Source organism: Stegodyphus dumicola, chromosome 3, assembly GCF_044657685.1.
Source record: "Stegodyphus dumicola isolate Sdum_Otavi_A_Nest chromosome 3, ASM4465768v1".
NCBI classification, from domain to species: Eukaryota; Metazoa; Arthropoda; class Arachnida; order Araneae; family Eresidae; genus Stegodyphus; species Stegodyphus dumicola.
In genome coordinates, this window is record NC_140770.1 from 115,117,026 (window position 1) to 115,140,735 (window position 23,710).

The 23,710-nt window shown below is 33.2% G+C and overlaps 1 protein-coding gene across 1 annotated transcript in view; it reads right to left on the bottom strand.

Annotated features, from left to right (window-relative positions):
• Positions 1–23,710, bottom strand: part of Pgant35A (polypeptide N-acetylgalactosaminyltransferase 35A) — a 72,904-nt gene that overhangs the window by 12,622 nt on the left and 36,572 nt on the right. Inside the window, exons 7-9 of the mRNA XM_085813208.1 lie at positions 20,407–20,559; positions 16,200–16,445; positions 13,559–13,660 (exon numbers count right to left, since the gene is read on the bottom strand). Of these exons, the coding sequence (XP_085669334.1) occupies positions 13,559–13,660; positions 16,200–16,445; positions 20,407–20,559 (501 nt within the window). The remainder of the gene's footprint in view (positions 1–13,558; positions 13,661–16,199; positions 16,446–20,406; positions 20,560–23,710) is intronic.

Below are 23,710 nucleotides of genomic sequence, written 5' to 3' on the forward strand. Positions count from 1 at the left end.
AGAGGTTATTGAAAACAAAAAAATTTCGATTGACAAATTAGTCGGTATTCTCGACACAGCAATTATAGGACTTGAACAGCAGAACTTTGTAACTGAAGAAGAAATTATGTCTGTTTATAGAATTAAAGAGAAAGTATTATCACATAAAACGAAGCAACTTAACTTATATTGAAAGAAATATTTAATAAAGTAAACAAATAAATATTAAGCTTTTTTTTAAAAAAAATTTTGATACCTTTTAGATCATAACTGTTCTTTATTTCATAAATTATGGTTTCATATTTTTAACTTTATAATTTCTGCATGCCATCTTACCAGATTTAAACTGATGATCTATAATCCGGAAAAATCGATAATCCGGAATCGCCGAAGTCCCGACGAGTCCGGATTAACGACTTTTGACTGTATATGGGTTTGGTAGCGAGTGTAAACCTAAACAGCAGTATAATATAGTTCAGCTTGATTTGCAGAATAGAATCAAAAGTTAGAGATAGACAGTCGTCCAATAATTGTTTAGATAGTGTTCCAAACCTTAATCCAGATTTGCTCAGGATTATTTTAAGATTTCATTATCACTCAATTGGTTTTTGTGCTGATATTCAGAAAGCAGTTTTAGAGACTGGCATAGAAGAGGAGGATCGAAAGTTTTTGCAGTTTTTATGGAGAAATGAGGAAGGGATTGATTTCAATGATTGTGATATCAGAATTTTACGAATTACATGTGTTCCTTTTGGTGTGAAATGCTGTCCCTTTATTTTGACAGCAACTATACAACTTCATTTATCAAAAAAAATCAACAAAATTCACACAATGAAGCACGTTCTTTATGTTGATGACCTAATAAATGGGGCATCAACTGTTGAAGAAGTGGTATCTCTTACAAGAGTAAATTTATAAAGAGTAAAGCAAACATGAATTTATGGCAATTCAGCTATCCTTAATCAAAGATGGAACGAAACCCAAATGGAATGCCGTACGCCATTGAATCAAACAGATATACCATTAAAGTTATTAGGATTAATTTGGGATAATGATAAGGACACCTTGAAGATAGATCTGATCAATTTACAAAATTTAAATATGTGACACCAACAAAACATACAGTTCTAAGTGCACGTGGCATGTTGTTTGATCCATTAGGTTTAATTACACCATTCAGTGTTAGAATTAAATTGATAGTGCAGACTCTTTGGGAAAAGGGCTTAAAATGGGAGGAAAATATTCCAGTAGAATTGGAATCTATGTTCCAGAAGTGGTAGAATGAAGTAAGCTTGACAGGCTTGTCATACCTCGACCATATTTTGATGAGCTGGAAGTACATATATTTTCTGATGCAAACCCAAAAGCAGGGGTGTTTGTGGGACCCCAAAAAATCCCCTGAAACTTTTACGGACTTACTACCGACATTTTGGAGTTTCGAGAAGGGGGGAGAGAAATGAAAAATTACAATTATGAAGTATTGAATGACCTAATTATAAAAGTTCAATGAATTACTTCTTTTGCAAAATTAATAACCATAAATTTTCAAACATATAAACTACTACATTTTATGTAAATATTTTAAATTACCGGAATTAATTCTTTAAAAAAAAATATCTAATTTCTGCTGCTTTTTTTTTATTTTCTGATGTTTGTGGGCTTGTCTTTCTTTTGTGGTGAACTTCATAATTACAGGAAGGTTGACTTTTATTTTCCTCATTTACAGTTGAAGAAATTTTCTCGAGAACTGCACATGCAGAGGTAGAAGCAGTTTGCTTTTCTGCTAATGTAGAAGGTTTTTCAGAGACTTTTATAGGTGACTCATCTGAAATACATGTTTTTAAGTCCTCTTGATAGGTTTTTCAACTTCTGTTCATATTCAGTAAGAGATCTTTGTGAATTGGATCAGTCATTGGATTTTTTGAGCCATATTTTTCACATGAGGTTTCTTTAGAACCCATTAAATCATATTTAATAGTCTGCACTGCATCTAGGGAATCAATCTTAAGAGAGGTTCTATAGTCAGTGACAAGTGTATCCATTAAGTTGAATGCACTTTCCACTAATGGGCCATGGAAGCAGCTAAGGCAGGCTTTGACCAATTTAACCAATATAGGACACTTATAATCATTTGTGAAATCCTCTTTTAAATTAAAAACTTTAGACCAATATTTATCAATTGTACACTTGACTTGATTTCCACTTTCATCAGATGTGTAGAGCATTTCTTTGGTGATATCAATATCACTCTGGTATAACCTTATTTTAGCTTCTACTTTTGACTTTTCATTATCACTAAAAATATGGGACATAAAAGATGATAATTTTTCAAAAGCTAATATTGTACTGGTTTTACCTCTTAGCTCTGGATCTAATGCTGTAAAAATTTCATAGTGAAATTCTATTGCGTACATAAATAAAAAAATATTTCAATAAACGAAACGAAAAATTTACACGTGCATCAATAAATGAAACGAAAATTTTACACAGCGGAGAAAAAAAAGTTGAGAAGCGATCAATGACAAATAGCTAATACGGCAAAAAATCCCCCTTCTCTACTTATTGGCGCCACGCCAAGAGAGATAAGACCTTTGAACCCAGAGTCACGTGATTGCACATCTGGTCGAACGAAGTCTCTCCCTTTTTTTTCTGCCGCGCCTACTTGCCGAAAAGAATCCAGAAGAGAATGTCCGAGAACCGGGGGAATGAGTCATAACTCGCAATAAGGAAAGAACAAAAAAGAAGTTTTTTCCCCCTTTTCACGCATTATCACTGCCTTTGGAGAAAGAAAGGAAAAGTTTTCACCACACACACTGACCTTGCGTTTTCTGCTTTCAAAGCAAATAAAATTACCCAGATCAAAATAAATAATTCATTATTATTCCTACTTCCTCTTGAACGACGATCCCCGGAATTTTCGGGTATCGAAGTTCAAAATCCCCGGGATTCCGGGGTTTCCCCGGAGCTCAAACACCCCTGCAAAAGCACATGGTACGGCCACATATTTCAAGATTAGATACCATGACAAATGTGCGACAAGTTTTATAATTTCAAAATGTTGTCTAGCTCCACTGAAGAAAATGATTTTGCCATGATTAGAACTACTAGGGAACTTGATTTCCGCATGATTGTCTGATTATATACGATCCACATTTTCTTCTTTGAAAGAAAGTGATTGTTTATGTGAGTATCGTTTGCTTCATTTTATTGTTGCAAACAGCGTAAATTCCTTTTGCTTTTCTTTCTTTAGTTTTGAACTTTATGTGTGGCAACAAGATAATTGATTGATAGAATTGTGTTTGTGACAGCCATTTAGAATGGCTCGCTTATTTTGTATCAATTATTTTGCATCGCTGACAAGTGTAATTTAATAAAAGTGTAGGAATACAGTCCATTTGTTGATTGATTATAGTTTGTGAAACATATTAATTTAATAGAACACATATTGTTGGTCAAAAGTCTAGCCGGAGAGCTAGTGAAGATAGTGACTGTTCTAAGTGTATTCTAACAACGCAAATATGTATATGGTTTGTGAAAATTATCCACTTTGTGAGGTAAGCGGATTTTGAACAAAAATTCGTTTAATTTGTTGTTAAATTTTAAGAACAATGTTGTAATACAACATAGAATTCGATTTCATTTTAATAATAGTGTTAAGTGATTTAAGAACAATTTCTGTTTTTGAATTGATCAATTATAAGTGAACTTATAACTTTTAAAACAAAAAGAGCGGTCTTACGCAGGAGTGCTACTAATTATGTAAAGAAAATTGAAACTATTTTAACTGCAGATGAAATTAATTTAATAGAACTAGAGGAATGTGTCGAATTATTGAAACAAAAAGAAACTGAGTTAAGGAAGCTTGATTCTGAAATCGAAAGTTTAATTACAGATACTAATGAATTAGAAAACGAAATAGATAATGTTCAGGAGTACACAGATAAAATTTATTTGTGGAAATTTAAAGGTGAAAAAATATTAAAAAATCAAAATAATAAAAATAATTCTAATAGTGTAATTTCAGAACAGGTTCTTGACAATATTAAATTACCCAAGTTAACATTACCGACTTTTGGTGGTAATATTACAGAATGGATAGCTTTTAAAGATCTTTTCAGTGCTTGTGTAAGAAATAATACAAATTTATCTAATGCTCAAAAATTGCAGTATTTGAAGGCTTCGTTGAAAGGTGAAGCATATCGCATTATTCAAACCATTCAAATTTCGGATTGTAATTTTGAAATAGCATGGAATCTGTTAGATGAAAGATATTCAAATAAGAGAGAACAAATTTTTGCATATATTAAACGTTTTTTAAGTTTACCAACTATTCAAAATGAATCAGCATTTGCTATTTTAAATTTAGTTGACAATATTAATGAAATAATTCGTTCTTTAGAAGTATTGAATCAAACCATTGATAATTTTGGTGACACGTTAATGACTTATTTAATTTTGCAAAAATTAGACCCTGCTACAAAATTATGGTGGGAACGTCAGTTAAAATCTAATGAAATTCCAAAACTTACGACCTTAATTGAATTCCTAAAAAACTATGCAAGAACACTTCAAAATAGCAAATCAACTTTATGTGTGGCAACAAGATAATTGATTGATAGAATTGTGTTTGTGACAGCCATGTAGAATGGCTCGCTTATTTTGTATCAATTATTTTGCATCGCTGACAAGTGTAATTTAATAAAAGTGTAGGAATACAGTCCATTTGTTGATTGATTATAGTTTGTGAAACATATTAATTTAATAGAACAGTGATATTTTCATGTGGACAGATTCCACAATATGTCTACATTGGATTAGAGGTGTTACGAATGAGTGGAAGCAATTTGTCCGCAACAGAGTGTTGGAAATCAAAGAAAAGACAAATCCATCGAATTGAAATTTTTGCAACGGAAGCTGAATCCTGCAAATAAACTTACTAGGGAAGTAAGTGTATGATCTTTAATTAATGGTGAAACATGATTGAGAAGCCCCTTGTGGCTAATAGAAGTTGATGTTCTAAACAGTGAAGAAATACCGAATGCTGATATTGATACATTTGAAGTGGAAAAGAAGAGGAGAAAAAAACTGTATTGCTTTACCAACATATGTTGAACGTACCAATTAGCTTGTTGAATTTGCACAGATACAGTGACTTATCTAAGATACAGTGACAGTGACAGCACAGATACAGTGACTTATCTATTCTTCGAGTCACTGCATACATCCTAAGGTTTATTACTAACTATAAGAGGAATTCCGAAAGGTGTAAAGGAGCGCAAACTGCTGAAAAACTCGCAAGTGCTGAAAGTTATTGGATTTGTTTTATAAAGCATAGTGCGTTTGGAAAAGATCTTATTAAATTGACTTGAAGGGAATCAGTTCCGATTTTAAATTATATGGTCTAAACCCGATCCTGACGGCAGAAGGAGTCATATGTCTTGCTGATAGATTACAACATTCTGACTTTCAGTTTAAAGAAAAGCATCCATGGATTATACCGAAGAAATTTAGATTCACTGAACTGCGAATCAAAAGAGATCATGAGAACTTGCTTCATGCTGGTGTTTCAGATACACTCACTCAAATTCGACAAAATTATTGGATCATCCAGGGCAGACAAGCTCTAAGATCGTGTTTGAATAACTATTCCGTTTGCAGGAAATTTAAGGCTAAAAGGGGCACTCAAGCAATTGCTCCATTACCAGCAGATAGAATTCATGCAGCGAATGACTTTGAAATCACAGCTGTTGATTTTGTTGGACCTTTGTGTACGAAAAATAGAGACAAGGTTTACATTTGTTTGTTTACTTGTGCAGTCACACATGCAGTTCATCTTGAAATTGTTTCTAGCCTAAGCACCGAACATTTACTTTTAGCCTTTCGTTGCTTTGTGTCAAGAAGAGGTGTTTGCCAAACTATAAACTCTGACAATGCCAAAAGATGCAGATGTAGAATTGAAGAAGTTATATGCAAATATTTTTGCTCCATCTGTACAATATTATTTTGATAAAAAAGGAATAAAATGGCATTTTATTGTTGAAAGAGCAGCTTGGTGGGATGGATACTGGGAGAGAATGGTGAAGATGACAAAAGATATTTTGAGAAAAGTACTAGGAAAGGCTTGAGTTTCCTTTGAAGAATTACAAACCATTTTGACAGAAATAGAATCTATTCTGAATTCTAGACCACTTACTTACATTTACAATGATACATCAGAGCCATTCCCTCTCACTTCTGCTCATTTCCTAACTGGAAAACGGTTAACATCCTTACTGCACCAGGCTGGTCATGTTAAAGAACATATTGCAAGTAACAAAAGGATTTTAATTAAAAGATATTTGCATTGGGAAAAAATTTTAAATGATTTTTGGAGACAATGGAAAAGAGAGTATCTTCTCCAATAAAGGGTGCAAACTGTTTCAAACCTGTTAATGTAACCACTGATTTTAATATAAACAATATTGTTTTGATAGGGGATGACAAACTACCTTGGCAGTTGTGGAAGCTGGGAAAGGTGATGCATTTGTACAGAGGCCATGATAACAAGGTAAGAAGTATCACAGTGAAAACTTCTTCAGGATAAAAAGACCTATCCAAATGTTATATCATTTAGAACTCGGAAAGAGGTATGAATGATTGTTTTCAGAATTTTCAGATATCTATTTAGTATTTCTTTAGTAACTGAAATTTGTTACTTGTGTTAGTTATTGTTTGATAATAATTGTTTTCTTTTCTATTTGCATTTAGCTTGTGGTAGTTAGTAAGATAAAATGTACAGTAGTAGCTAGTATGATGATAATGTCCTTTATATACAAAGTATTCATGCTATGTTGCATGCTACAAGCTTGTAAAAGTATAAGATGTACTATTTTATTGTAAGATTTTGAATTTATGATAAATGCCTTCGTCGCAGGGTGGAGGATGTTCCAACTAAAATTCCCTAAAGGGATACACTGATGTTGTCTTTTCCCGCAACAGCGGGAAAATGCAGTTAGAACAGAATGAAACAATGATATGGTAAGATGTGTACAGATCCGGAACTGTGCCGCGTATGATATTTCATATTTGTTTCAATCACATTTGTTGTTATTAGTTCAATAAATAATCAAAAGACAACTACTGTGAATTAAATGATTCAACACTTCAAAACGAAGACACCACACACCATTTATAACAGTTAGAAGTTCAGAAAAATTTTCCAATAGTGAATTTTAAGAAATTTAGAAACATTTATACAAATGGAAATGAAATGATAACTAAACATAGGCTTCCACGTGATGCTTAAAATCCAGGAAGAAATGTATGCCAGCTAGGAATTTAAGAAACTTTTCAAATCTCTATTCACATTATCAGTTCACTCAATATTATCATATATATAGGAAAATGTTCCAATAGTGAATTTTAAGAAATTTAGAAACACTTATACAAATGGAATTGATAACTAAACATAGACTTCCATGTGATGCTTAAAATCCAGGAAGAAATGTATGCCAGCTAGGAATTTAAGAAAGTTTTCAAATCTCTATTCACAGTATCAGTTCACTCAATATTATCATACATATAAGTGATTATATGGTCACTTTACTTAACCTGTTCCGCCAAACTGAGTTAATGGCACTACAGGGTTAGGAAGTTATCCTATTCATTGCTAGCAATCTGACGGTTAGGCCGCCTTTCTACATTTTACTTTAATCTGTAGTTTCTTGGATATAATTATTTTCATTCACTTGCTTCATTATCTCTAAGATGCCCTTGTTGCAGTAATAGTCCGTGAACAGTCTATTCACAGGATATGTGATGTAGTCGGAAGGAAAGAACTGCTGTCGAAGGTGCTCTGTCAGAGGGCAGGTAATGAAGTGCGTCCGCATCTTCCCCGCGAAAACCGCAAGAACAATTGACATCCCGTCTGAGGAAACGTCTGTAATACGCTGGGAATTTCCCGTGGTTGGTACAGGCTTGGAGGAAGAGTCGGTTACATTTCAGCCTCTTGAGAGAAGGTATTGGGAAGATGTTGTAAGTAAATCTTCCTGTCTCTTCTTCCTGCCATCGTGATGACCATGTCTCTTGAAATGCTGTCTTGAGGAGCCTTTTTGCAACTTCTGTGGAAAGCGGAACTTCCTTGTCAATTTCTAGTTTGAGAGCTGCAGTCTTAGCTAGTTCATCCGCTTGTTCGTTGCCTTTCTGCCTGGTATGTCCTTTTATTCAGTTGATCTTTAAAGGTATGGAAGAGCCTAACGTCTAAGTGCTGCCGTGTGCGGATGTTTTGGAGGAAAGGAATTCAGCGCATTCAAAACGCTCATGCTATCTGTGAAGAATGAAGTGTGAGCTGCTGGTTGTGTACCTAACCATAGTGCTGTTTCTTTGAGTGCTAGGGACTCGGCTTGGAAGACTGAAGCATGATCGCTTAGATGGAATTGTGCTTGATAAATTTCTTCATTGTTTGAAAAGACCGTGAACGCTGCCCCTACTCATCCTGAAATTTTTGAACCATCAGAAAAAATCTCTCTTTGTTGTCCTGAGGGTGGCGATTTGCACCAGGAAAGGATGGGTAGATCTCCTGGATGTAAGTTAGGGGAATCTTGGAAGCTTTCTATGGCATATGATAGATGTAAATCTTTTTTAGTGTGAAGGTCCTCTTTGTAATGTAGAAGTCGATAGATTGATCTTTCTAATTCTGCTTTTAGGTCGAGTGGGAGCGTGCCAGCTAAGACCTGAAGTGCTGCGGTTGATGTGGTGCTATATGCACTGGTGATTTTTAACAGGATTACTCGCTGTTATTGATGTAGTTTTTGACATATTCTTGCTGAGCCATTCATCCAGACTGGGCAGCCGTAGAGGATCATGCGTTCAATTGCATTAAGGTATAGATGTTTTAACAGGCGCCCCTTTTGGCTCCACTTGTCTGTGATTATCCTGTTTAGTTTATTGATGATTCGACGCATCTTATCTCGGACTTCTGTAAGATGTGATACCCACGTGAGCTTCTTATCAAGCGTGAATCCGAGGTATTTAATGGTATTCTGGCGTCGCAGTGGATGCCCTTCCCACTTTATGCATGGTGGATTCGCGTCTATTTTTGAACTTTTTGGAAAGACTATCATCTGTGTCTTTTCAATACTGAAACACAGTTTGTTGTCTTGACTCCATTTTGCAAGCAATTTGAGTGCTGCGTCTGCTTTACGCTCTATTGCTGTCCTATTGCCTCCGTCTATTATGAGTATAATATCGTCGGTGTAAGCTTGTATCTTGGCATTGTCTCCTAAGTTGATGTTCAGTGCTGAGTCTGCAATTATGTTCCACAAGATGGGTCCGATATTAGACCCCTGTGGGGCTCCTTTGTGGTAATTCATCGTGATATTTAAGCTGCCTCTTTTGTAGGTCACTTGACATTCTGTGAGGTAGCTTGCGATCAGTTGGTAAAGATTCTTTGGACATCGCAGGTCTTTTAGTTTTGTTTTGAGTGCTGGCCACCATAGTTTATTGAATGCGGAAGCTACGTCAAGCGATATTATACACGTATGGAGGTTATTTTGTCTGTTATTTAAGATGATGTCTTGAACACGGTTGAGGGCGTCGGTGGTGCTCCGCCCTTTAGTAAACCCGAATTGGGCGGGGTTTAGTAGTTTGTTTTTGACCAGGTAATACGTTAATCTCTGCGTAAGCATCTTGTCAAGGACCTTGCCCCACGCGGAGAGTAAGCAGATAGGTCTGTAAGAACTGGGCATGGACTTTGGTTTTCCCTCTTTCTGGAACAATACTAGCTCTGCGTTTTTCCATTCCTTTGGAAAATAACCTAATTCAAGGCACTTGTTAAAGAGTGCTAGAATTTGTTTGTCGTCCGCGAGCCTAAGCTCTTCAATGGTTTCAATTGTGAGGCCATCCAGCCCAGGAGCTTTACCTCGGCGTGTTGAGTTTATCGTACGATGCATTTCTTCGAGTGTGAACGGCTGATCGTCTTCCGAGTTTGGAATCTCGGTTGATTGGGAACGAATATCTGCATGGTATGTAGAGTCCTCGTTAGGGTCGTCTTCTGGAAAATGGAACCTCATGATTTCTCTAATTGTATCCTCAATTGTGCTCGTCATTGTGCCATCTTCTTTTTGAACTGAACCTATCTGTAATGGATCCATGCTCTTCCCTTTAGCTAGGTCGAAGTATGTCCCGAACGGAGAGCTAACAGTGATTTTGTTCCATGTCATGTCCCATGCTTTTTTCTTTTCTTTATACATCTTTTGCCGGTACTGTGCACGTACCCTCTGGTAAAGCAGCCTGTTATGGGTCCTTTCTTCTCTCTTTGATAGATCTCGTGAAGACTAGTGGTAACTTCTCTTACATATTTATCGATTTCTTCGATAGTTGTCAGATTTCTAGGGTCTGCTAAAGATTTTGAGACATACCTTTTGAAACTTAGCCAGTCGGTATGTCGTACATTGATTTTCGATCTTCTCCATGTTGGGTAATGAATGCTGGAGACGTCAAAATAGATATTATTATGATCGCTATTGTTTGCTTCGTCCGTTACCTTCCAATTATCGATCCGGATTCTGTCTCTACTTATGATAAGTGTGAGGTCAATCCAGCTGTTGCCACTTACTCCTGCAAAGGTTGGCGTATCCCCTATCTCGTTGACAATCGATAGTCCAGTGCTGGCAATGAATTCGCATACTTTGAGGCCTCGTGTGTCCGTATTATGTGAGCCCCATAGGGGACTTTTGGCATTGAAATCTCCAGTAATTATTGTAGTCATGTTGTTATTGTCCTGCATAAACCTTTCTAGGGTTGTCAGGATTGGTGCAATATCTCGCGATGGAGGACAGTATACCGTGATTAGTATAAATCTTGAGTCACTGCCTATTGCAAGTGCTATAATCTCCGGAGAGCTGAAAAGTTCCAGAACTGGGAGATTTGAGTCCGCTATAATCACTGCAGTTATTGCGTCTGTTCGAGAGTAGAACTTCCTATATTTTGTGGGGAATCCGTACAGTTTGTTCTGTACTGTGTACGGTTCCTGGATACATGCTACTTTGAGTTTGTCGTTTTGTTCAAAATTTATCTTTAAGTTTTCTGTTGCACTCCTGGAGTGCTTAAGATTAATTTGGATTATTTGGATACTATCCATAATTTGTTCGTTGTTTTAATCTTCACTGAAATTATCACACAATATAGAAGTATTGTTCTAGAGAATATATAAAGGCTCTCCAGTGCTTCAAAAATAGACAAATAAGAAGCAAAAGCTTCAAGTATGGACAATAAATCCAAAATATTTTAAAATAATATAAAAAATAGAAACTGAAATCACAGAGCATCTCAAAATAAGGGCACTGAAGTAAAATATTAAAGAAAATTCGGTACTTACGTACTATGACGACCAACTAGATATCTCGTCAAAACTGGCGACCCTTGTAGATTATACAGGTTAACCCTAACATAGGTTAATAGAGGGTACTAAAATAAAGAGTATTACCCTGCACTAGTCCCACACTTGCTATTACCACACCATTTCTAGTCAGAGTTCCAGACTGGAAGGCAACAGCATTAATGCGTGACATCGAAAATAACATTGCCAAAGGCTCAACAATAATGTCAAATTCGTGGCCTGGATATCAAACAGAGGAGCTCATTGCTGCCGGTTTTGAACATTTTAAGGTGAATCATCAATACAATTTTGTTGACCCATCTACACAGACTGATACGCAACACGTTGAAAGGATGTGGGTTTCCGCAAAATGGAGGAACAAGCGACAACGTGGGAAAAGCCGCCATCACTTGGATAACTTTTTGGTTTTTACGTTTTGTTCCTTTATAATTAGGCTTTATTTTTAAAAGAATTTATAAACATAAACTAAAAAACACCAATAAAATGTTTGTTAGCAAATACTGCCAAGGTAGTCATTATAGTACACAAGTACTGAAAATTCTACAGTCACAAAGTAATGTGGAAAAATTAAGTTTCTAGAAGTGAAAATAAAACTTTCTTTCTATAATTTATAAAATATGATGACGGTTAATGTTACTGAATTTCCACCTGTCTGTATTTGAAAACATGGCAAATACATCACTTATTGTGATCAACCAATTGATTAATTATCAAAACATTACAGAATGAATTTTTTAAACTTTGATAAAGTCAAAATAAATTATCAAAACTGTCAAATGTGAGTGATGTTGCTAAATAAGGGACCCAGCCAACAAAGTGCTTGGTTTTGATTTAGTCAATCACTTCAAATTAGGAAAAAAAGCAAGTTTGGCATAGATTTTGAATAAGTCTCTTAATTTTAGGAGAAATCAGATTGCTATTCTTCAGAAAAAGGGGAAAAAAAAATTCTGGAGAATTTGGTTTTCTTCCTGAAACAATCTATGCCAAACTAAGGATTTCAAATTTTCCATTATCAAGTTCTCCTTCAATCTAATTTGACACAATCGCTGAAAACTAAGAGAATAATTGTTTTGTTTTGGTTTTGATGACCTGCTGTTAGACTCTTAACCCTTTTTTATCATTTAAATTTTGAATTAATTACTATTTCTTGATTATCATCATGATTTACAGCTGCAACACTTCAAATTCCTCAGAGAATATGCATCTTCTCAATAAAATTTTGACTAAAATACCAAATTACTTCGGTTTCTAAAACAAAAATGCAAACATGGTATTACAAAAAAAATACAAGAATTTATTTTCTGGCTCTTTTTAGCAATTATTAACAGACCCATAAAGGCTGTTAGCTCCAAATCTGCTGCAGTGGTCTATTATGTAGTACATGATATTGTATCAAAAAGCAAATTTATCAGTTCACTTCCTTCATATTTTTAATTCAGTTTCTAAACACACATAACAACTTAATTTTCATTTAACCTGGGGTCTCTTCTTTTTCTCATTGTTTCAGCTTTCAGTATTTTATCATTCATAGCATTTTTAGAATGAACTTAAGAACTGTTATTACTAACAGAAGTATCTTACATAAGTATCACTGATCGAGCAGTTCTCATAAATTCAATAATTAAAAACACTGTTTCTTAGTAAGTTTAAACTTCACATTATGTTCTCTCTTTTAATAAAACTAATCATTATGCTCATAAAGATCTAGATTCAGTTTTTAAAACTCTAAAGAATTATAAAATTTTCTGGCCAGTAATTTCTAAAACACTAGCCATTCTGCTTTTGGAAAATTCAGACTTAAATGTGTTTAAAATTTAATAACAATGCACAAAAAATTTAATAACAATGCACAAAAAATTTATATTCATAAGAAATTCACAATTTTGATTGCATATCTGTTTCTACTTAAATTATTTAAAATATTTCAGCAGTTTGGTGAATTTGCTAAAGTTTTTCCTATCTACTACTAAAATTTACCATTTTAATTATTATCTAATTCTACCTCTTAAAATATACTACCTTTGAAATTAAGATTTTTTTTTTTTTTCTTTTCTTTTCCTCACCTTTCCTAGGCAGTAGGAAACATGATTAGGTAATTTTTTTTTTTCTTCTTTCATATTTTAGTTCAAAATAATTTTAAAGGTAAAATCAGATTCAGACTTGAAGTCCCTTTTTTCAAACACTGAAAATTATAATCGTTACCTGTCGTTTAATTGGTGCACACTTCTGTAGTATAAGCAAAGAACCTTTAGTAGTTACATCATCTTCAGATTCAACACATAGCTCAGTTCCAGCTAACTGAATCTTTAAAAGAATCAAAATGAAAATTATTTAGCATCAAAATTCATATCTGTTTAATATATAGTAAATATAATTTTAATTGTAATAATTCCTAAAATTAAATTTCAGTTGGTGTGAATCAAATTATAACAACATGAGTATTATTTACAAGTATTTATAGTTTTTTTGGGGGGAGGGGAGGTGTTAACTTTGTCAAAGTGTTTTCTCTCTGCATTTGAAAATATTTTATAGAAAAGGTCATAATCTGCTGGAAGTCAGCTTAAACTTAAAAAAAGGTATTTTATTCATGGCACATTTGCATATAATATCTATTATTATGCAAAAAATAACACCACCTTTTTACTACCAACTCCTGTACAAGCAGATAGATTGTGCTGAAGTTTCTCTTTCATTTCATAAACCTTTCCTCAATAATAAGGCCCTGTGAACATCAGACTTCTTCAGGGAAGAAAACAAATAAATACAGCATCTAATCAGTACACAAAAATAACCCACTGCATGAGTGAATAAAGACATTCTACAAAACAGTTCCTTCCAAGATAATATCTCAAACCAATATTCTTAGAAGCTCAACACTCAAATAACTCTCCCCAACATTTATAACTGTTACCAATATATCCTTTATAACTGTTACTGTGCGTCAATAAGTCTGTGATAACACTATTTTATCACAGATTTATAGATACAAGCATAAAAATTTAGTTCTAGAACTTAAATTTTTATTCCTGGTGCAATCTTATTTAGGACATGAAGTAAACTTTATTCTTCAAAGTGCTGAATTTTAGAGCAAGTTAGACATATCATCAATGCATTAAACTTGCTAAACATTTCCTCAAAGCTGCCTTGTCCAAGTGTTTTGGAAGATACAGTTCAGTGGACACTGTTAGATATGGGACTGTGCAGCAGCTACCTGGACCATGGATAAGTGGAAGACAATTATCTGGTTGAATGAATCATGATTTCTCATTTATCACATTGATGATCGTGACAAGGTATGCCTTCTTCCAAGAGAAAGTTGCTTCCTCCTGTATGGCAGGTCATACATAGGCTGGTGGTGGCAGTGTTATGCTTTGGGAGACATTCTCACAGACAGCTTTGGGACTCTAGTTGCGGTAGAATAGACCATGAAAGCTGCAGACTATCAGAACATAACTGCAGATAACTTGCACCTTGACATGGCATTTGTCTTCCCAACTGGAAATGGAATCTTCCAGGAGGACATTGCCCCATGTCATAAGCCTTGAATTGTGTTGGAGTGGTTCAATGAGCATATGGATGAATTATAACTAATGTCTTGGCCGCCTAACACATCTCTTAATTTGATACAGCATATTTGGGATGTCATGGAAAGGCAGCTAAGAGCTCAAACATCACCATGTTAGAATATTTTAACTTTGCGTGACCGCTGCTTAGACATTTGGTACAACCTGTCTCCAGTCATCTACCAAGAACTTGTGGCATCTATGCCAAAGCAAATTGTAGCTACTTTGCATGCCAAAGGTTGCACAGTACATTGTTGAGTAGATGGTCATACTGTTTTGGCTCTTCAGTGTATATATTAAATTCATATATATATGCAATGGTTCTGGATATGCATTTGCTATAAAAACGTATTGATCGTAGCCCAATTTTAATCACCTATACATCTTTTTCTCTTTATTACTTATGTTGAGTTTCATTGTGATCAAATAATTTTCCTAAATTTGCAAAATTAAGACAGAATTCATATGCATATATGCATACATGTCTGATACACAAAACTGAATATACAGACCAATGTTTCCCAATCTATTGTATGCTTCCAACCCTAGAAAATGCTTGGCTGATGTTCTCAGTTTACTACAAAAATAATACGTTTCATTAATGCTTGCTACCCTGAAGTCTTTCAAATAAAGCAAGATTCAGCACTTAAGAATACACTCTTTAATCACAGCCCCTCAAATTCCATCTCACTTTCAGGGGGCCCACGAACATCACTATTTGAAACTCCTTATAAAGATGTAAAAATGTACAAACTAATTTATCTAAAATTATAGAAGATAAGATAGTGTAAAGTTGCAGAGTATATGCTTTTTGGAAGCACTAATGATTAACAAGTAGAGTTCTGCATGAAACTTGGGAAACTTAATTATTAACATGAATTATATTGGAAAACTTAATAAAAACATGGATTTATATCCTGCACTATAGTACAAGTATATTATCAAATTTCTAAACACTTATTCATACTATACAATCAATTTAAAATAATGCAATAATCAATATTAAATGAAAGAAAAACTTTTGTTTCTTTTACATTAAAAAATAATGTATACTTTCTGAAAACCATCAGTTTATTTATTTATTTATCTACTTCCTTATTTTTTAAATGGCCTCTTTTTTATTATATTGCATGATTTTACAAAAATCGTAAAACAATTATTCAATAAATTGTAGGTCATATTTTAACTGACAAATTGTTATGTTTAAATTTGAAGACCCTAAAATTAGTTTGAATTAATTTGTAACAACAATTTTTAGTAATGATATAAGTAATACAAACCTGAAACCTGAATAAGATTTCAGCTGTCACATGCTTCCACTCCATAGGAGATTTTTTTAATTTTGATAAGTGGACTTTCTTGGCTGAAAGATTACTTTTGACTTGAGGTGGCCCTAGTTCTGGATATATATTTTTCATGTACCAATCAAATGACTTGCATTGCAGTTTTTTCCTTAATTCAATTCTACTGGAAATATCTCCATAACTTTTATCTCGGGCATCAGGTCGAACCTTAAAGAAATTCTCCTAGGGAAAAAAATTATTATGTCAATGATTCTGACACTAAAAAACTTGTATCGCTATGATTAAACAGAATGCATCTCAACTCTAAAAGACAAATATCTGTAAGATCAAATTCAAACAAATCTAAACTGGCGTAGGACTTTTATTTTCAGGAAGGGGGGGGGGGAATCAGAATTCTATCATTGGGAAGAAAATGATAACAGAGTTTATGTAAATGCCTAGATTCTCAATCTCAGAAAGAATCAGACTATGCAAATTTCAGTAACAGACCTTACAATTTGGCAGGTATAAAAGAGTGAACACAAATCATATCTGTTTAATAAGAGTGATGTGCAATGCTAACTTAAAGAGATCAAGCCTTGCAGGTAAAGCTTTGCTATACCCTGAATTCAGAGCAATTAATTATTGTTAATCAATTTTTAAAACACAGAATAATTTTTTAATAATTTTTACTCAGTTTTTAGCAAAAAAACTTATTTTTGTATGGCATTTTAAAGTTAAATTTTTTGGTCCTAAGAAGTGGATCTTCTAGTTTAAATATATACAGTACAAAACCAAGATCCCACTCATCGGGACATCATCGGGTGATTCTGGATTTTTGATTTTTCCGGATATTAGATCATCAGTTTAAATCTAGTAAGATGGCATGTAGAAATTAGAAAATTAAAAATATGGAATTGTGATTTATGACATAATGAAGCATTTTGTGATCTAAAGAGTATCAAAATACACAAAAAAGCTTAATATTTATTTGTTTACTTTATTAAACATTTCTTTAAATCTAAATTGTTTAAGTTGCTTCTTTTTTTGTGCTAATACTTTCTGTTTAATTATATAGACAGGCATAATTTCTTCTTCAGCTAACTTTATAAAATTAAAAATATGGAATCGTGATTTATGAAATAAAGAAGTATTTTATGATCTAAAGGGAATCAAAATTTACAAAAAAAAAAAAAAAAAAAGCTTAATATTTATTTGTTTACTTTATTAAACATTTCTTTCAATAAACATTGTTTAAGTTGCTTCCTTTTTTGTTCTAATACTTTCTGTTTAATTATATAGACAGACATAATTTCTTGTTCAGTTACAAAGTTCCACTGCTTAAGTTCTGTAGTTGTCGAGTCGAGAATTTCGACTAACTTGTCAATCAAAATTTTTCTATTTGCAATAACCTCTCTGTCACTTTCTTCACTATTGGTAGTAGTATTTTCTGGATCTAGAACAAAGTGACCACATTTTCATTGAGACAAAGCGAGACAAATGGAATGAAATAGGAATTATAATTTAGTTATGAAAGCAGACCAATAATTCAAAAAAATATATTTTGTTATATATATTCATATACTTGTCTATAAATATACAAAATATATTGATTATTAACTATTGGTAACTATAAAAATATTTGTAAAAAACAACAATTTGAATAATATGTTTTTAAATTAATTTAATATTTTATTTAAAAAATAATGATTTTCTTTCATGGTAATATTTTTTATCCGAGTGAATACTTTGCAATAGATTCGGATCATTTATTAAAATGTCGTGAAATTTCTCACATGAATTGGTCAAATTATATTTTAGGCTTAATACAGATTTTAAAGTTTTAAGCTTCAACTGCTTTCCCCCCCCAATTGTCCATATTTTATTGATATTAGAAAAAACATGTTCTGTTGCTGCAACTGTTCCTGGAAGGGAGAGCATTTGTTCTACAATTTTCAAAATATTTTCATAAGGAATATTATTCTGTTTAAAATGAAGGAATAACTCAATCCATTTTTTGTCTGTTTCACATTTGCAGACAACCAACATTTAGTTTTTTCATCAGTAACATATCTTTTTACCAATGACACCTCATCAAAAAGATCATTTTTGATAATATTATTTTTCGGAAAATGGTTATTAATATATTAAAAAGATTTTCCACATATTCCCATAAAATCTCCTTTTTTAATATTGCCCAATGAAAGTTTTTAATATCCTTGAGTTGAACTGTCCTTTCTTCAAGATATTCCAAGCAGTTATAAAAATTTCTGACTTCTTTCAGAAAATCAGGTCATTTAATATGGCACCTTGTTCTTCCAACCTAGTGATGTCCTTTCGAATAACTAAAGGAACATAATCGTTATCCATTCTTCCTCGCAATATTTTGTTTAAATTATTGATTTCATTTGACATTTCCATAACTGAAATTTTGTCCCCTTCAATAATTTTCACAGCATTGTGAAATAATGAAGCTTGGTTGAGGATGAACTGAAGATAAATTTATGATGTGTCATTTTCAAAAAACTGCTACAATATTCTTGAACATTTATATTATTTATTCTTGAACATATAATTTGAACAATAAAATTATTGCCTCATGATAGACAATAATTTTATTGTTCAAATTATTCTTTTTTAAAATAGTACTTATTGAATCAAAAACTAACTATGTTTAGGCATCGCTGTATGAGTCATTACTCAAGTTTTCATGTGTTGATAAACATGTGGTTATGAAAGCAAAATATAATAAATAATGATTTTCCAGTTTGGCATCAGGATTATGAAATATTAGTAGTCGCAAAATCAACAATGTTTCAGTCTGAGATGTATGCCAAGCAGATATGCAGCTACAGAGCCAAATTATCGATCACACAAATTTATGTTAAAATGATTGTTTCTTCAATAACGAGGTATTTTATTTAGTGCTGAAGTGAAATAAAGAATCAGGATTCTCCAACAATGTTTTATTATGGGGAAAAAATCAAATGCATATGCGTAAAGCATAAAAAAAGTCCTAACAAAATTTTTTGGTGCCTTAAAGGTCTGGATTTTAGATCATTCGGAATATTGGACATCTCGGACTTTGTACTGTATATATATATAGTTTTTAGTTTAAAAAGAAATTACTTTTTTAATAGATTATCCTATCTGAGGAAAAACGGAACAGCCAATAAATTGTGCCTGTAGACTGGAAATGAAAAAAATACACACCATAATACCCCAACCACAGGCTTGTCTCCGTCCTACTGTGCATCCGGGAGACAGGGTTTCATTTGGAAATCGGCATATTAGCATGCGCCCGTCAACACATTGGACCAGAAAACGTGATTCGGGAGACCATACAACTTTTTACCATTTTTCTAATGTCCAATTCCAATGTTTCTTGGCCCATTGCAGACGCAGTTGCTATTATGTGCTGTCAGTGCAGGGACATGCTTCGGCCTGTGGCAGTGTAGGCCTATAGGCAGCAATGTACACTGCACAGTGTGTTGAGAATCACTGCCTGGGTTGTCACTGTAATAGCTAATGGTGATTTTGGCTGTTGTAGCTTTTCAGTCATGGCAAAAAATATGTAGCAATCTCTGCTCTCCTCTGGAATCAATAAGCTGTCAACAACACACTGCTGGCCGGAAACTTGTTGTTTCACCATTCATACACCACTTTCAATATGTGCTCACAATAGCTGCAGCTGCATGTGAACAGCCCACTAAACGCATCGTTTCTGATACTGATGTTCCCAGTCACTGAACCATAGCGATTTGACCTTTATCAAAGTCTGATAAATCAGTTGCTTTTCCCATTATGTCGCTAATCGCACAATGTTTGGAAAGACAATGAATAGCCGCTTTATATACTCCAACATCAGGCATGAATGCACAGCTGTTTTGTTCCTTGGCAAGTCCACTGTTATGGATGGAGGGTGGTCATAACGTAATGGCTCTTTGGTGTATAGTAACTTTACACTGCCTATGTTAATTTATTATAAACATGCATTTAGAAGCATTTTTATGAGCTTCTGTAAAACATCTTGTTTTGAAAAAAATGATGGAAAATTTATATCTACATTTAAAAGATTCATCAACAATATCTTTGATAATAGAATTTATTTTCTCCTGAATTTATAAAATTTTATTTATAAAATCAAATAATAAATTGCGTAATTATTCAGAAAATAATGAACCATTGAAAAAAACACACATACGATGTACTCATCCATCCAGACGTGAGCAACACGCAAGGAATTGTATGTCAGGGTATCTTCTCCATCAGGAGAACCATATGGCCTGCGACGCCGAAAGACATGCCCCACTCGAGAACATGGTATGATTTCTAATTTACCACCACACATCCAAATCTATATTCAGTGAGAAAGTTATGAGATTTCAGTTTAACAGTTACCAACATTTGCAATAGTTTTCATAGTTTTCAAATTATAACAAAGAACAAAAGATATTTATTAAAATTCACAGAGAGCATTTTACAAATTTATAGAACACTTAAAAATACAAATAACAGTATATACTATAATACATTTTAAAAGAGGACAAAACTAATTTAAACCATATTTAAAGAACAGATATTCAAAGCTATTATAACAGCTATTCCATGTTTGAAAGAATGGAGCTATCCATTTTAATGACCATGTCTTTTTCTACCATTTGGCTGAAAGTGTAGGATGAAATATCAAGTTTGAAGCGTCAGATGACTTACAAAGATCTTTCAAAGATTTCTTTCAAAGATCTTTGTATTAAGGATCTGGTTTTCTCTGTTTTTCCATTTTCATTCTTGCTGCTGCAGAATGTACAACTGTATTTATGCCTGATATGCAGACACTTGCACTGCTTTGGAATATATTGTACTTTCACAAGATTTCTTGGAATTGTTTCATTTTGTAGCAATATGTCAAAAAGGAAACTGTGACTGGCTGAAGAAGAAATATGAAAGCTCTTTTTTAAAAGTTTGTGAAATGCTAAATTATGTAACATCCTAAAATACAAGGTACTGAAGATAACAACTAACTACCATGTAACTTCTTTTTCCCATTCTTTAATAAACTATATACACTGAAAAATTTTCCCCTTCCAGTATGAACGTTTTCTGTCAAAGTTACCACAATTTTGTATAATAGTACAGTATAACAGATTTATACAGCAACCCACATTCTCTAAGTAAAGCTTGAAATTAGTAAACAAACAAAACAAAAAAGGAAAAAGGTAATTTGCAAGCACATATAGTACTTCCCACTGTGATTTTGTACTATTAAATAAGTTAACATTTTTGGTAAATTAAATTTCTTCTATTATTAATAACTTAAATATAATACTACTTGCTAATTTTCAATACACTGAAATGTTACTTGTTCAAATAACCCTCCATTTTCTAATTTTTAAAACTAAATACATTTGTTGAAACTCTCACTGACAACCACATGATTTGCGCATGCGCGCAGCAAAAACTAAAACAGAACTTTTTTAACTGAACTTTGAGAACTCGTGATGGACGTTTGAGTGAAACATGTAATCCTTATTCTGTGTTATATACATATTTTAGTTTAGTGATGTGATTGTAAATTAAATATCTTATTATCTTAGAAGCCTCTCTCTTTCTGTGAGTAGTGCATCGATGAATGAAATTAAACATTCCCGGATATGCCTTTGGATTAGAAAGAAGATCGTCTAAAAGGTAAGCCTTTTTTACCTTTTATTTTCTAAGAATTATTATGATTACACATTTTTTGGCATCCCGTGCAGCAAATTGCGAATTGTTGATACTTGATGAATTATTTAATATTAAACAATGACAAAATTCATCGATACATTGAAAAGGAAATGCGGCCACATAAGGGCTGCCGTTACAAAATTAATTGGCCGAGTCGAAACTGAATTACCAAAAACAGAAGTGAATGCAGAGGAACTAGAAATTTCCTTAGAACTCTTAAATGAAAATTCGAACGAGTTAAAACAAATAGATGCCGATATAGAAAAATTAATAGACATAAAGGATCTAGACCAGGAATTAAACTGTGTTGACGAATATCATGAAAGAATAACTACATTTAAATACAAAGCTAACAAAAAATTGAAAGAAATTAACATAGAACAACAAAAATTTAGTCTGTCAAGAAGCACTGAACAGTTAAGTGAAAGTATTATAGAAAACGTTAAAATCGAAAGTCATAATGTGAAGCTTCCTAAACTTATGATTCCGAAGTTTTATGGAGAGAGCTGCGAATGGCTGACATTTTGGAACACTTTTTCATCAGCCATACACCAAAATAAAACTCTTGACGCTGTAAGCAAATTTAATTATTTGAAATCCTTTTTGGGAGGTACTGCTTATAAGACCACTGACGGTTTCGATTTAACCGAAGAAAATTACGAAACTTCAGTTAAACTCCTCACAGAAAGATTTGAAAATAAAGATGTACTGATAAACGCCCATATAGATAAATTACTGAAAATAAGACCTCTAAAGGATTCTAATGACATTCAAAATTTCCATAAGTTATTCAATTACATACAAAAACATATTCGATGTCTTGAATCATTAAATATGACCTCAGAAACATATGGAGCTTTATTAACACCTATTTTGCTTAAAACATTGCCCGCAGATTTGGTTTTGAAATATAATAAAACATTTCAAAAATCAAATTACGATTTGAATCACCTAGTGGAATTTCTTTCTGAGCAATTAATTGCACGGGAAAAAACAGCTTTGCAATCGAAAGAAGCGGCGTCAATTTCCCCCCCCCCCGACAAACAAAACGCAAAAGCAAGCTGTCAACTTTGCATGATAAACGGGTACCAGATGTATCATCTGCCTCACAGTTGCTGTCTACAAATGAGAATCAAAATTATAAACATTCAAACTGCATATTTTGCGATTAAGATCATGAAAGTTCTGAATGTTGGAATGCGAGTCATTTAAGCTTAGATGAAAAAAAGCAAAAATTGCTGAATCACGGATTCTGTTTTAAATGTTTGAAACGGAACCATATTTCCTGCTTATGCAAGACCAAAGTTAAATGTTCCATATGAGGTAAAGCTCATTTGTCAATAATGTGTAACTCTTACGGAAATAATTCTACAGACATTATTGGGGATGAAAATAATAAAAAAGACTGTGTTCTGACAAATAAATCTTGCATGCAATTAGTAAATTTGCAAACTTTAGTAGCAAAACTTCGTGGGGATGGGATCGAAAAATATGTGAGAATTTTAATAGATAGTTGTTCCCAGCGATCCTACATTTCGAAGTATGCAGTTAGTATAATGAATTATAAAACAAGTGGTAAAGAAGAATTAATCCATGGTTTGTTCGGAGGAACTGAAAAGAAAGAAACTCATAGTAAATATTTAATTAGATTGAGTAGTCTTAAAGTGATTATCACTGTAATTTTCAGGTTTTGGATCAGGATAAAATATGTACTGACATTCCTCAAATTCGTAGAGATACATATCTTACTGAACTGCGAAAACATGGAATTTATTTAACTGACATGC